Source organism: Schistocerca cancellata, chromosome 9 (genome assembly GCF_023864275.1).
Source record: "Schistocerca cancellata isolate TAMUIC-IGC-003103 chromosome 9, iqSchCanc2.1, whole genome shotgun sequence".
Classification (NCBI taxonomy): Eukaryota; Metazoa; Arthropoda; class Insecta; order Orthoptera; family Acrididae; genus Schistocerca; species Schistocerca cancellata.
In genome coordinates this window covers 14,666,135-14,682,089 of record NC_064634.1, presented here as the reverse complement: position 1 = coordinate 14,682,089, position 15,955 = coordinate 14,666,135, and the positions used below count along the sequence as shown (strand labels likewise).

Genomic DNA, 15,955 nt, shown 5'->3' with positions numbered 1-15,955 from the left:
AATGATTACTACAACACATTTTCTAGACTGCAGACGAAGTAATTGAAAAGAATGTAGATCGCCAGACTTATCATCGATTCGGCGTACATCGACCAGCCTGTACTTCCCCAGAGCCGTCTCATACCACCCCCTTTGTGGTACATACTTCCGAAACACCCTGAAACGTTGACTATCCCGAAATAAATACATTAATTTAAATTTTTCTTAAGTGCCTTTTTAACCCTCACAAAATGACGTACTATTGTACACAAATCAAATAGTGTGATTCATCATCAAAATTATAAATATACACACAAATCAAAAAAAGTTTTGCGTCACTCCGGTTCGTACAACTCCTGAAGATACACGTTGACTGTAGATATTGTATCACAGACACAGCCCCTTTGACTGTTCAGAGATGTCACTAAACCCGCCCAAACATGTAAGCAACCATGCATGAGCAGCGCCTGTTCGAAGGAGGGGGTCCGACAGCCGATCAGTTCCAGCCATTCCAGTAGGGAGGAGGTACACGGCTCGTGTTGTCTGTAGTTCAGCCACGCCTACACGGTAAATACTGCGGTTCGACCGCGTCCGCATTGTTACTTTGTGTGAGGAAGGGCTCTTAACAAGGGAAGTGTCCAGGCGTCTCGGAGTGAACCAAAGCGATGTTGTTCGGACATGGACGAGATACAGAGAGACAGCAACTGTCGATGAAATGTCTCGCTCAGCCCGCCCAAGGGCTACTACTGCAGTGGATGACCGATACCTACGGATTATGGCTCGGAGGAACCTGAGAGCAACGCCACCACGTTGATGATGATGTTTGGTTTGTGGGGCGCTCAACAGTCCGGTTATCAGCGCCCGTACAATTTCCCAACCTTTGCGCAGTCCAATTTCGCCACTTTCCTGGATGGTGATGAAATGATGAGGACAACACAAACACCCAGTCATCTCGAGGCAGGTGAAAATCCCTGACCCCGCCGGGAATCGAACCCGGGACCCCGTGCTCGGGAAGCGAGAACGCTACCGCGAGACCACAAGCGGCGGACACGCCACCACGTTGAACAATGCTTTTCGTGTAGCCACAGGACGTCGTGTTATCACTCAAACTGTGCGCAATAGGCTCCACGATGCGCAACTTCACTCCCGATGTCCATGGCGAGGTCCATCTTTGCAACCACGACACCATGCAACGCAGTAGAGATGGGCCCAACAACATGCCGATTGGACCGCCCAGAATTGGCATCACATTCTACTCACCAATGAGTGTCGCATATGCCTTAAACCAGACAATCGTCGGAGATGTGTTCGGAGTCAACCCAGTCAGGCAGAACGCCTTAGATACACTGTCCAGCGGGTACAGAAAGGTAGAGGTTCCCTGCTGTTTTGGGGTGCCATTATGTGGGGCCGATGTACGCCGCTGGTGGTCATGGAAGGCGCCGTAACGGCTGTCCGATACGTAGATGCCATCCTCCGACCGACAGTGCAACCATATCGGCAGCATATTGGCGAAGCATTCGTCTTCATGGACGACAATTGGCGCCCCTATCGTGCACGTCTTGTGAATGACTTCCTTCAGGATAACGACATCGCTCGACTAGAGTGGCCAGCATGTTCTCCAGACATCAACCCTATCGAACATGCCTGGGATGGATTCAGAAGGGCTGTTTATGGACGACGTGACCCATCAATCACTCTGAAGGATCTACGCCGAATCGCCGTTGAGGAGTGGGACAATCTGGACCAACAGTGGCTTGATGAGCTTGTGGATAGTATGCCACGACGAATACAGGCATGCATCAATGCAAGAGGACGGGATACTGGGTATTAGAGGTACCGGTGTGTACAGCAATCTGGACCACCACCTCTGAAGGTATCGCTGTATGGTGGTACAACATGCAATGTGTGGCTTTCATGAACAATAAAAATGGCGGAAATGATGTTTACATTGATCTCTGTTCCAATTTTCTGTATAGGTTCCGGAACTCTGGGAACCGAGGTGATGCAAAACTTTTTTTGATGTGTGAAGATACCAGTATGGAGTACCATACGCATGGTACCAAATTTAGCTGAGCATAATACCTCCAATTTCACCCCTGTTAGACCCAAGTCCACGTTTCAAAACATCCATTGCATTTTGAATTAAGGTTACCAGCTCTTCATTTATCTGGAGTTTGTGGCCAAACAAAATTCATTCCTTGTTTCCGGAGATATTTGACGTTATATGTTACACCTCAATCACTGTCTGGACCACAACAGCTTGCAATTTGAGCTTCCAAATGAGCCTTCGTCTATACACTGATGGTTAATGTATGTCTTCCCTAGTTCCACACTGTCATTGGCATCAACGCTGTGTAATAAATTGTGTATCTGTAATACTGGGATAACAATGAGCAGGGGTCAAAGTAACACCGAAAGATAGGATCGAGCAGCTGACCTCAGAAATCGTAATATAGAATCAGAGATACAGGGTGAACGTTGATAAAACTTTGTCTCTAAACCTGGCAGAAAATCTAAAGAGATTCTGGTCGTACGAGAAGTATGCTACCGGCAAGATGCAATCAATGCCTTCTCTGCGCGATAGCAATGGAGATACTAACGAAGACAGTGCTGCCAAAGCAGAGTTACTAAACACAGTCTTCCGAAATGCCTTCACAAAAGAAGACGAAGTAAATATTACAGAATTCGAATCAGGAACAGCTGCGATATGAGTAACGTAGAAGTGAATGTCCTCGGAGTAGCGAATCAAATCACTTACTAAAAGCAAGTCTTCTGGAAATTTGAAAATTTGTGGTAAATTCCTATGGGACCAAACTGCTGAGGTCATCGATCCCTATGGTCACGCACTACCTAACTAAAACTAACTAACGCCAAGAACAACACACACACTCATGCCCGAGAGAGGAGTCGAACCTCCGACGGGGGAGCGGCGCGGGCCGTTGGCAAGGCGCCCCTGACCGTGCCGCTACCCCGCGCGCCAAAGTCTTCTGGTCCAGACTGTATACGAATTAGCCTACTTTCAGAGTATACTGATGCAATAGCTCCATACTTAACAGTCATATACAACCGCTCCCTCGACGAAAGATCCGTACCAAAAAATGGAAAGTTGCACAGGTCACATCAATATTCAAGAAAGGTAATCCACGAAATTACAGGCCCTTATCGTTAACGTCCATATGCAGCAGGATTTTTGAACATACATCGTGTTCGAACATTATGAATTACCTCGAAGAAAACGGTCTATTGACACACTGTCAACATGGATTTAGAAAACAACGTTCTTGTGAAATACAACTAGCTCTTTATTCGCATGAAGTGCTGAGTGCTATTGGCAAGGGATTTCAGATTTATTCCGTATTTCTGGATTTCCGGAAGTAAATCGAGCAAACGTATAGTTGTGACGACCCGGCGGACAGATCCATCACACCGACGTCATCTCAGACGCCGTCGCAATCTGTTCCACCGCGTGACCGTGGCGCGGGGCGCGGACGGCGGAGGGAGTGCGCCGCGGGCGGAGGGTATATAAGTCGGCCGCCGCCGCGACCGAACCCAGTTCCCTCTGAGCAGCCATAGCGTACGGATCTCCGAGCCGGCACGTTCACAGGAGCTCAGTCCGTCAGTTCACCTGACGATGGCGACATGTATGATCGCCGAAATATTGTGCCCGTTGGACACTGTAGACCGGCAGTATACCCGTGGATATTTTGATTATCAAATACGCCGGCACAAACTCAAGAATCACAACAAATTTTTTGACCAATGTGCGTATCCATTCAATACAGAGTTTCCGTTCTTATCGCAACGTTTGTCATCCTATTTCACTGTCAGCTTCACAACGAGAACATTGCGAGATTTTTCATCTTTCTGGCGGTTTGGGAGATCCACAGATCAATTTAGAGGGTACTTCAAGAAGTAAGTTACACATTGTTATGACAGGCCAGGTACACTTTGTTAAATGATGTCTTAGACTACACACAGATAAAGATACGTGACACTATTTTTCAACACAATCGCCAAATCTCTGCAAACAACGGTCGGAACGTTCTACGATCGTTCAGTTCCACGGCGACAGAAATCCGCTCCTCGCTCACGGAGCCATCCGAGAACCGCTGTGCGTTCCCATTGTCCGAAAATCTGTGGCTGCTGTGAATTAGTTCAAATTGGTTCAAATGGCGCTGAGCACTATGACACTCAACATCTGAGGTAATCAGTCCCCTAGAACTTATAACTACTTAAACCTAACTAACCTAAGGACATCACACACATCCATGCCCGAGGCAGGATTCGAACCTGCGACCGTAGCAGTCGCGCAGTTCCAGACTGTAGCGCCTAGAACCTCTCGGTCAACCCCGCCGGCGCGAATTAGTTCCTCGACTGTATGGATACTTCCGTCTGTGGTGGATGCCGATGGCCATCCTTCCCGATTTGGCATCAGTTCACTTTGCCTGGACGCAACATTGGTTTTGGTCTACGTACAGCTAGAACTTCACCGTTACTTTCTGCAACTTGCACGATTTTCTCACAAGAATCGCACTTTCCTCGCGTGCTTCAGAATTTGGAGTACGTTTCCATTTGCCGCGTCATTTCACTCCCACACCGAGGTGCACATGTTATCCGTACCATAGCAGAACTGTGTCTGCAGAGAACAACACTCTAGTTGCCCAACGGCGTTAAGCTTGGGACGACGGGAGTAATTAACCCTTTGAAGTCCCCTCTTATTTCACGAATAAGTGAAATAAATCCTATAACAGACACTGTTACTGCTTCCAGTCTCATTCACTAATGTTACGAGAACCATTACTTCGGATGGCCGTAAATTAGACGAAATGATACAGTTCACGTTCTGCGGGGTTTTTGCTGCGAACAGTTCGAGTACCTTACAGCTAAGCGTCGAGAATGGATGTAGTTCGTTTTCATATATTGACTCCTGCTGATGGTCGGAACGTACAGGAAAACCATGTTAAACTGCACAGTGTACATGACGTAAAAGTTCCACTGTTCGTAATGAGCTATGAAGTTCAGAAATCGGTCTCGCGAATAAAAAAAAAGGTTCTAACAGAGCTTTTGGTAGGATTTGGACAATGTATTCCTTGTATTCCTGAAAGAGAAGAGTAACAATAACTTCAGCTTTTCTGACTGCGGCACTCTTATTCTGAGTGCGATTTACTTGGTTTATCGAGTGTAACAAACGACATTCGGGAAGAAAATCCTTTTGGTTTGCTTTGAATGCCTGAACGTGACTTGCGAATCTGTATCCTGGCCTTATCCCGTATCTTCACGAGGTCGGCATGTTAACTGGTAATGTTAGTAGTAGGTGGTCGGGTGCCGCTCCTACCGGCAACTCCCTCCCTCCCCTCCCCCCCCCCCCTCTTCCTGGCCCTTATGTAAATTGTGTGCCCCCTCCTGTGGGTCCACGTAAGCGTGAGAAGATTTTCGAAATATTTGCATGTCGTGTAACTGAGGCGAGACGTGGGAAGCGCATGACGTTCACCTGGTGGGACGCTGAAACCCGCCTCAAACCAAATCCAGGCTGGGCAGCACACTAGCAACCGTCGTTACTACGCTGGGCGGATTTGGGGATGGCGCGCCTCCCCAAATCTCGGAAGCAGCGTGCTAACACGTGCGGCTATCCGGGCAGTAACTTTGGCATTCATACAGCTTAGAACGTTTGTTGAGAAGCGGGCGCCGAAGTGCTTGTGGTCTGAAACCTTTCACTACGAGTACTTGCTTTTGCTTTCTCCGTTCTTACAGCAGGTGAGCTTCTTCAGCTGTCTCTCACGTCCTCCAGTGTACTTCTGACTTTTTTTCAGAAGGAAAGCTACTCGACTACTCGGTTTAACTGCTTGGGCTGTTATACCTGCCAGAAAGCACCTCGTAAATCTTAATTTATGATTTGTTAGGTATAATCTGTGTAGTTAATCGGAACGAACATATAACAAGCGGAAAACAAATATCTAAATACCCCATACTCCGGCAAACAGTCTTACGTATTTAGGTTGGATACTGCATTTTGTTTTTCTTGGTACGGCGCTTATTTTCCGGATGGTGGTAACGTTTCCGGAGGGATTTAGCACTGACCCAAATAAGCCTTTGTTATAACGCTAACGAATTCCATGAGAACGAATGTACAAGTCGTATGTAATACGTTGTGCACTAATGTTTGTGAAAGCTGAATCGTTGAGAAAGAATGTTCTGAACGAAAACAAACTCCACACAGTGAAGCGGCAGTAGCTGCTTTAGATTACGTAAAGATAGTTTACACGAGACGCCAGCAGTTAACTCTTGTGCGACTGATGACGCACATTTATGCACTTACAAAATATGATCATTTAGTAGTGACAAAAGTACGAACCATTTGAGTTTACAGACTTCGACATTCGTTACCTCTACCGCTAAAACATCTCTGCTTGAATTCTATGAAGCTCCACGAAAGCTCAGCCTTTTTACCTTATTACAAAACCACACATACACTGAACTGCTATTTCAGTAGTATACAGCTGGTTGGACACAGTCCAAGGTTGAAAAACAAGCGGCAATGAAAATGCGGTAAACAGTTCCGTGGTAGTGCAGGCAGTAGCGTTTTCTTTTGTGTCTCGTAGTACGGTTGGCATCTGGCAGCTTAGTTAACCCTACAAATATAATGTTAATTCTCTTCGGAACTGATATTTTTTATTTTGTCGGTACATAACGTATTTAGACCGATCACAGGACAGGAATTTAGATTTTAATGTTTTCAGTGACTATTCTGATGTACATATGATGAAGATGTCCGGAAAACAAGGTGACCAGTTAAATTTTAAATTTAGTCTGTGTGTGGGTCGAAATGGAATCGTAATGAGGGATGATAACGAATAATAATTTATATTTTTTTCTCTTAATAGTTACTACAAGGTGATTGAAAATGTAATCGGTCTTGTTACTTTAAACGGACAACGATTCAAGGTACTTGAATATTAGAACGTTGTTAAGCTCATCGCACAGTCAGTATAAAAACTTTCATTTTAAACAGCTAAGTGCTGTTTTGTAATAATTAACAATTTTTGTTCGTTTACAACATGTTTTTGGCAATCACTTACAAGTGTTAATAATTCGATACGGCAGCAGTTCGCGAGATGTATATACATGCCACAACCATTTCGCATTTTATTACGCTAGCAGTGCCATTAGCTTCAGATATTCGTTTAATTGTCGGTAGCTTTCTGCAGCAGAAAATTCCCGGCAGACTGAAACTGTGTACGAGACTGGGACTCGAACCGGGAATCTCGCCTTTCACGATCAGTGCTCTCACTGACAGCCACGCTGCTGCGACCCACGACTCGCAGTTACAGCTTTACTTCGACCAGCAGCTCACAACTACTTCTCTAACTTGACATTAGTTGTTCTATGTATCCTGCGGGACTAGGAACACAGACCTGGAAGCAAACATTTACATGATCACTCTGCAGCTGACAACGAAGTCTTTGGCAGAGGACTCGTAGAATCACTTTCAGTTTACTTTTCTACAATTCCACTCTCTTATAGCATGAGGGAAAAATGAACACCCAAATCTTCCCGTGCGAGTTCACATTTCTCTAACATCAGTACCACTGCTAAAAACGAATAGCTTGGCCACAGTTTAGCGTCGTTTCCAGAACGAATTTCCAGTCTGCAGCATCATTTCCTGGTCCGCCACACCGTTTTAAATCTGGCACGAAGTTTCAGACTAGCGCACATTCCGCTGCAGAGTGGTTGTTCACTCTGGAAGGACCATATAGGCTGCGGCTAAGCCCATTGCCCGCAATACCTATTTCTACAGGACTGATAGTCGGAAAAGGTCTGGAGGGGAAGTCTGGAAACCTAGGAGAGAGGCACTAGGAGAAGAGTACAGCTGTGACAGCAGTTTGTGAGTCGTGACTGGACAGCTCATTCGGTAAGAGCATTGCCCGTTCAAGGTAAGGTTCCACGTTCGAATACTGTTTCGGCACACAGTTTAAATCCGCCATTAAGTTTTTCGTTAGTTATTTTACACTTTCTGTAAATTCCATTACTTTCCAGGATCGTTATGTACGTTCGCTAGTTTAACAGCCCCTTTCAATAATAAAAATCAGTCTGTCATGATGCATCCACTACAAAGACGTTCGTCATTTTAGAGTGACACCAGAAGACAAGTCCACTCTGATAAATTATGGATTTCGTAGTTTGCCGATTCTTTTGGTGGCCTCGCTGCTTCTTCTCTGGAGTATGAGTATGTCCACTAGTTATGCCTGAACGAAAAACTGTACTATTCCCAGTGAGAGACTAAGTACAAATAATAAACATCTCACTTTAACTCATATCTATTTTTAAACCACTCTTAACTGTTAAGAGCATCACAGTGAGGCGAGAGAAGTAATGGGATACCGATATGCACATATACAGACGGCGGTAGTATGGCGTAGACGAAGTATAAGTTTCTGACGTGATTAAGGCCGAACGGAGACTTTGAACGCGCAATGGTAGTTAACGCTCCATTTCGAATATCGTTAAGGAAATCAATATTCCGAAGTGTACAATGTCATGAGCGTGCAGAGAATACCAAATTTCAGGCGTTACCACTCGCCACGAATATCGCAGTGGCCGACGGCCTTCACGTAACATTCGAAAAAAATGTTCAAATGTGTGTGAAATCTTATGTCACTTAACTGCTAAGGTCATCAGTCCCTAAGCTTACACACTACTTAACCTAAATTATCGCCGGCCGGTGTGGCCGTGCGGTTCTAGGCGCTTCAGTCTGGAACCGCGTGATCGCTACGGTCGCAGGTTCGAATCCTGCCTCGGGCATGGATGTGTGTGATGTCCTTAGGTTAGTTAGGTTTAAGTAGTTCTTGACTTGAGGACAATATTATGGAAATGGAAGAGGATGTAGATGAAGACGAAATGGGAGATAAGATACTGCGTGAAGAGTTTGACAGAGCACTGAAAGACCTGAGTCGAAACAAGGCCCCGGGAGTAGACAACATTCCATTTGAACTACTGATGGCTTCGGGAGAGCCAGTCATGACAAAACTCTACCATCTGGTGAGCAAGATGTATGAGACAGGCGAAATACCCTCAGACTTCAGGAAGAATATAATAATTCCAATCCCAAAGAAAGCAGGTGTTGACAGATGTGAAAATTACCGAACTATCAGTTTAATAAGTCACAGCTGCAAAATACTAACACGAATTCTTTACAGACGAATGGAAAAACTGGTAGAAGCCGACCTCGGGGAAGATCAGTTTGGATGCCGTAGAAATGTTGGAACACATGGGGCAATACTGACCTTACGACTTATCTTAGAAGAAAGATTAAGAAAAGGCAAACCTACATTTCTAGCATTTGTAGACTTAGAGAAAGCTTTTGACAATGTTGACTGGAATACTCTCTTTCAAATTCTGAAGGTGGCAGGGGTAAAATACAGGGAGCGAAAGGCTATTTACAGTTTGTACAGAAACCAGATGGCAGTTATAAGAGTCGAGGGACATGAAAGGGAAGCAGTGGTTGGGAAGGGAGTGAGACAGGGTTGTAGCCTCTCCCCGATGTTGTTCAATCTGTATATTGAGCAAGCAGTGAAGGAAAAGAAATAAAAACTTTGAGGTTCGGCGTTGACATTGTAATTCTCTCAGAGACAGCAAAGGACTTGGAAGAGCAGTTGAGCGGAATGGACAGTGTCTTGAAAGGAGGGTTTAAGATGAACATCAACAAAAGCAAAACGAGGATAATGGAATGTAGTCGAATTAAATCGGTTGATGCTGAGGGAATTAGATTAGGAAATGAGACACTTAAAGAAGTAAAGGAGTTTTGCAATTTGGGGAGTAAAATAACCGATGATGGTCGAAGTAGAGAGGATATATAATGTAGACTGGCAATGGCAAGGAAAGCGTTTCTCAAGAAGAGGAATTTGTTAACATCGAGTATAGATTTAAGTGTCAGGAAGTCATTTCTGAAAGTATTTGTATGGAGTGTAGCCATGTATGGAAGTGAAACATGGACGATAAATAGTTTAGCAAGAAGTGAATAGAAGCTTTCGAAATGTGGTGCTACAGAAGAATGCTGAAGATGAGATGGGTAGATCACATAACTAATGAGGAGGTATTGAATAGAATTGGGGAGGAATTTGTGGCACAATTTGACTAGAAGAAGTGATCGGTTGGTAGGACATGGTTGAGGCATCAAGGGATCACAAATTTAGCATTGGAGGGCAGTGTGGAGGGTAAAAATCGTAGAGGGAGACCAAGAGATGAATACACTAAGCAGATTCAGAAGGATGTAGGTTGCAGTAGATACTGGGAGATGAAGAAGCTTGTACAGGATTGAGTAGCATGGAGAGCTGCATCAAACCAGTCTCAGGACTGAAGACCACAGCAGCAACAGCAAGTAGTTGTAAGTTCTAGGGGACTGATGACTACAGATGTTAAGTCCCATAGTGCTCAGAGCCATTTTAACCATTTTAACCTAAATCATCCTAAGGACAAACACACACACACACACACACACACACACACACACACACACACACACACACACACAATCACACACACACACACACACACACACACACACACACACACACACCTATGCCCGAGGGAGGACTCGAACCTCCGCCGGGACCAGCCGGACAGTCCGTGACTGCAGCGCCTCAGACCGCTAGGCTAATACCGCGCAGCTAACATTTGAAACCAGCGGTGTTTGAGTATAGTTGTCAGCGCCAACAGACAAGTAGCACTGAGTGAAGTAACCGCACAAATCAATGTGGGACGTACGACGAACGTATCCGTTCGGACAGGGCCGCGAAATCTTGCGTTTATGGGCTACGGCAGCAGACGAGCGACACGACTGCCTTTGTTAACAGCACGGCGTCGCGTGCAGCACATGTTCTGGGCTCGTGGCCGTGTCTGTCGGAAACCGGACGAGTGGAGAACCGTGGCTTGGTGTGATGAGTCCCGATTTCAGTCGCTAATACGAGGTGGTGGGGGGTTCGAGTGTAGCGGACAGCCCACGAAGCCATGGACCCAAGTTGTCAAGGAGGCTCTGTGCAAGCTGGTGGGCGATCCATAACGGAGTGTTCTGTGTTTCAAGGAATGGACTGCGTCCTCTGGTGCGACTTATCCGATCACTGACGGGACATGCTTATGTTCGCGGTACGTGGAAACCATCTGCAGCCATTCACGAACTTCATGTTCCCAAACAACAATACAATTTTGATGGATGACAATGCACCGTGTCACTGGTCCACAATTGTTCGCGAACGGCTTGAAGAACTTTCTGGATGACTTGGCAACCAACTGAACTTAAATGGGACACAATCGAGCGGTCAGTTCGCGCACAAAATCCTGCAACGGGAACACTTCAGCAATTATGGACGGCTATACAGAGGCAGCGTGTCTCGAAACATGTGCAGGTGACTTGTAACGACTTGTTGAGTCGGCGCTACGTCGATCTGCTGCACTGTGCCAGGCGAGAGAGGGGACCCAGAGGATAATAGGAGGCGGTCCGCGGCTTTTCTTACCCCAGAGTGGGTGTCTGTTAAACTAACACACACACGAAAAATTTGCATCCAGCAGAATAGCATATCAGACTCTGTATTGCCAAGTAAAAACTGATTTTTATACGAAGTCACAAATGATGTAATCGATACCAGCCGGTATCTGAGATCTCATATTGTGCGTTAGGCACAGCATGAAGTACACGGTGCTATTTCATTTTTTTATGTCATATACCTGAGAAGGAGAACCAGCTGCAAACGCTTCCTCTCCGTGCCGCCACTCCCCTCTGCCCCTTCTCTTTGCCTTTCCCGCAGCCGCCCACATGAGCTTAAAACCTGCGAAGATCCCGACACATAGTCCCCGCCCACCCCACTTAAGCTCCACCCCTGATCAGCAAGATGCTCCGCCCAACCGGCGCAAAACGATACACATCGTCGCAGGTATGTTACTCCTAGAACGAGAACTAGAAAATGAACAATTTCCAACGTATAATGCAAACACTTTAAGTTTCAGGTATCAATGTAAACGTTTACAGACACTACTACGATTATAACTGTGTGTTATTGATGAAGTAGAAGTGTCTATAACTTAAAATGGATTTCCGGCACCTAATGGTATTTACAACAAGCGGAACAAAAAATCACGAATAATTTAAAATAATAAATGAAAGCGAAGTACAAACGTGCTGTCTCTTAATTATAATGTGAGTCAATTATCATCAAATTAATCGCTTAATATAACGTGATCTTTCGGGAAAACTACACTTCGCAAATAATGTGGTTGGAAATGTTACGTATGTCGGTAATAAAAGCTTACGATGCTGCAGATGGCCAGAGAGTTTATTTCTTTTATTCATCCAAAAAAATCTTTCCAGATTATAAGATACAGAACAAACACAAACCAAAACAGCACAGTAAAAATACTGTATTACATCAGTAGAGACATAAGTGAAAGCTTTATCCACCAAACAGCTTGCGCTATTTGCATTAGCTTCACTATCTTGTTTCCAGTCTCTGTATCTCAAACATCCAAAATATTCTGCTACGGAATAGAGGTAATAATCTAATAAGAATAGACAGGCCTACTTGTTTACAATATCCTGACTTGACTCAATATTTTTATGTTTATAAAATGTAGCTTGACTCATTAGACCTAAAGAAATGAAGAATATAAAAAATCATACTGATAACAAAAACGTTATGAAGACAGTCGTATTTTCCATACTCAAATGCAGGTACTGTTTCCAGTCTTCCGTTGTGAGGGAGCTATAGGGGGTGGTGTGAGGTCCCGTTCGTGAGCGAGGTATGGGGGCGAGCTGAGTGCGGGGTGAGTGTCGCAGGGAGGTAGAGTGGGGGGGGGGGGGGGGGGGACCTCGCTGGGATCTTCGCAGGTTTTAACGTTTGCTCAGCCGCCCTCGTCGCCGTGCCCAGCCGCGCTGCGCGCCTCCTCCCGCTACTGGCCCCCTCCCCCGCACACTCCCGCAACCCCGGCAGCGACCCGCTCCGCCCACGCACGCCAGCTGACCTCCGCCGTTGCCCCCGCAGTGACGCTGCGCAACGGCACGCGGTGGTCGTCGTCGCGCGCCTACCTGCACCCAGCGCGCGGCCGGCCCAACCTGCACGTGCGCAAGCGCTCGCTCGTCACCAGGGTGGACGTGGACCCGCAGACGCTGCGCGCGCGCGGCGTCTTCCTGGAGCGCGCCGGCCGCCGCCGCTACGTGCGCGCGCGCCGCGAGGTGGTGCTGTCCGCCGGCGCCATCAACAGCCCGCAGCTGCTGATGCTGTCCGGCGTGGGGCCGCGCCAGCACCTCCAGGAGATGGGCATCCCCGTGCTGCAGGACCTCGCCGTAAGTCTCACCGCCGTGTCTCTCGTACTGTGAGGCGGCGGCCCGCTGCAGGCCCTTCCCCTCACATTTTATCCTCTTTGCCTACTGCACGTGCATACGAGAAATTCCTACTTCATTTACTTCCCGGTTCAACTTTATCTGTCGTCTTTACACTTGTACAGCGTGTTGTTTACCTGAGCGGCTAGGGAGCAGCGTGTAGCAACGTCTAACATTTCATTCTTGTGCTATTTCTTTCTCCACGAAATGCGTCTGGTGTTGACCACGCGACCTCCTTTTCGCTGGAGCGAAACCGAGATGAACTTCCGCATGTTCTGGAACAGCTGCTGCTCACTTTGAGTGCAGAGTGTCACGCCAGTTGGCTGATGCTGAGGGAATGAGATTAGGAAATGAGACACTTAAAGTAGTAAAGCAGTTTTGCTATTTGGGGAGCAAAATAACTGATCATGGTCGAAGTAGAGAGGATATAAAATGTAGACTGGCAATGGCAAGGAAAGTGTTTCTGAAGAAGAAAAATTTGTTAACATCGAGTATAGATTTAAGTGTCAGGAAGTCGTTTCTGAAAGTATTTGTATGGAGTGTAGCCATGTATGGAAGTGAAACATGGACGATAAATAGTTTGGACAAGAAGAGAATAGAAGCTTTCGAAATGTGGTGCTACAGAAGAATGCTGAAGATTAGATGGGCAGATCACATAACTAATGAGGAGATATTGAATAGGATTGGGGAGAAGAGAGGTTTGTGGCACTACTTGACTAGAAGAAGGGATCGGTTGGTAGGACATGTCCTGAGGCATCAAGGGATCACAAATTTAGCCTTGGAGGGCAGCGTGGAGGGTAAAAATCGTAGAGGGAGACCAAGAGATGAATATACTACTCAGATTCAGAAGGATTTACGGTGCAGTAGGTACTGCGAGATGAAGAAGCTTGCACGGGATAGAGTAGCATGGAGAGCTGGATCAAACCAGTCTCAGGACTGAAGACCACAACAACAACATTACAGTCGATAAAAGTAAATCCAGAATAATAATATACAATTCTCTTGCTTACATAAATAAAACTTTACTAAAATTATCTATTAAAATACATTTGACTTCATTTTAACGGCAGATCAAATTAAAAATACAAACCACGTGATTTTCGAACTTGTGCACCAGCAGAGGTACGCTATTTTAGCATATATGAGAGGCACACAGCGGGTGAAATCTAGCTAGATCTGCAATAAAGATTATTTGCGAGTGACTGCTGTAAATTTATCAATTTCAACAGTGCTTTTACTTTTCAGGACGAAAAAAATCCCCTCCAGTTGTACTTGACAAACCCTTTAATGCTACACACGACACTGGTTTCAGAATGTAAATCCCGTATTCAGACGGTACGAAAGAACATAGAAAGCTAAGACTGTTTATTCATAGAAATTAATTAATACTAAAAGGGCCTTCACAAGTCCTGACATAGTGTTATACATTGATTGCGTACGAGGAAGTCGTAACAATCACGTAAAAAATCCAGCAAATTTATCTAGTAGCACGCGAGATCCCGTGCGGATGACACATGAAAAGGTTCTCTGAGTCAACCAGTACCGCACCGAATAAAAGAGGCCTAACCGAAAAAAAACCATGAATGTAACAGCAAAGAAGCGGACACTGGCAGCGCATTGTAATCTATGAACCAACTGCGTTTATGTTAATTAATTTTATGAAGAATCCCTCTTAGCTTTCTTTGTTTTTTCTGTAGCGCTTGAAGATGGTGTTTGCATCCTGAAACACGGGTCGTTTGTATGATTTTATCGTAATAAAGGATTTGTTAAGTGTTTATTCATCAAGAAATAGTTTAGCGGCGGTTGTGAATGTCCCTTAAGTAGAGTATTATGCCAGCTCTTTTACAGGGTGACAATTACTGATGTATATGAAACAGAATCGTCGTAACTTCTGAACGGTTTGCGTTGGGACGTTCAAACTGCACGGTTAGTCGCGGGGCATAATGGGAGTTAGTATGCGCTGTGTGGTTTGGTTTAGCGACGGAGCTCTTTGGATTGGTTCGTCAGTAAGGAAAATCGGCGCATTCGGGGGACTGAGAATCCGCATTTCTCGATCGGGAAATGTCTTCAGCCTGAACGGGTAACTGGTGTGCAGTGTCCAGTCACGGAGTAATCGTTGCGGTATTCCTTGATGGCACGGTGATCACCGAATGGTACGTGAAGGTTTTGGAAGATGATTTCATCCCCATTATCCAAAGTAACCCTGAGTTCGACAAGATATGGGTATTGCAAGACGGAGTTCGACCCCGTCGAAGCAGGAGAATGGTGTTTGGGGACCGCATTCTGGCTCTGCGGTAGCCATGGGCCACGGCATGGGCCCCGACTGGCCGCCATATTCTCCGAGTCTGAACACATGCGACTACTTTTTGTAGGGCTATATTAAATGGTTGAAATGGCTCTGAGCACTATGGGACTTAACTTCTGAGGTCATCAGTCCCCTAGAACTTAGAACTACTGAAACCTAACTAACCTAAGGACATCACACACGCCCATGCCCGAGGCAGGATTGGAACCTGCGACCGTAGCGGTCGCGCGGTTCCACACTGTAGCGCCTAGAACCGCACGGCCACTCCGGCCGGCAGGGTATATTAAACTAGTTTTACAGCAATA

At 45.9% G+C, this 15,955-nt stretch overlaps 1 protein-coding gene across 1 annotated transcript in view; it reads left to right on the top strand.

Annotated features, from left to right (window-relative positions):
• Window positions 1-15,955, top strand: part of LOC126100703 (glucose dehydrogenase [FAD, quinone]-like) — a 159,176-nt gene that overhangs the window by 119,149 nt on the left and 24,072 nt on the right. Inside the window, exon 10 of the mRNA XM_049911319.1 lies at window positions 13,008-13,309. Within this exon, the coding sequence (XP_049767276.1) occupies window positions 13,008-13,309 (302 nt within the window). The remainder of the gene's footprint in view (window positions 1-13,007; window positions 13,310-15,955) is intronic.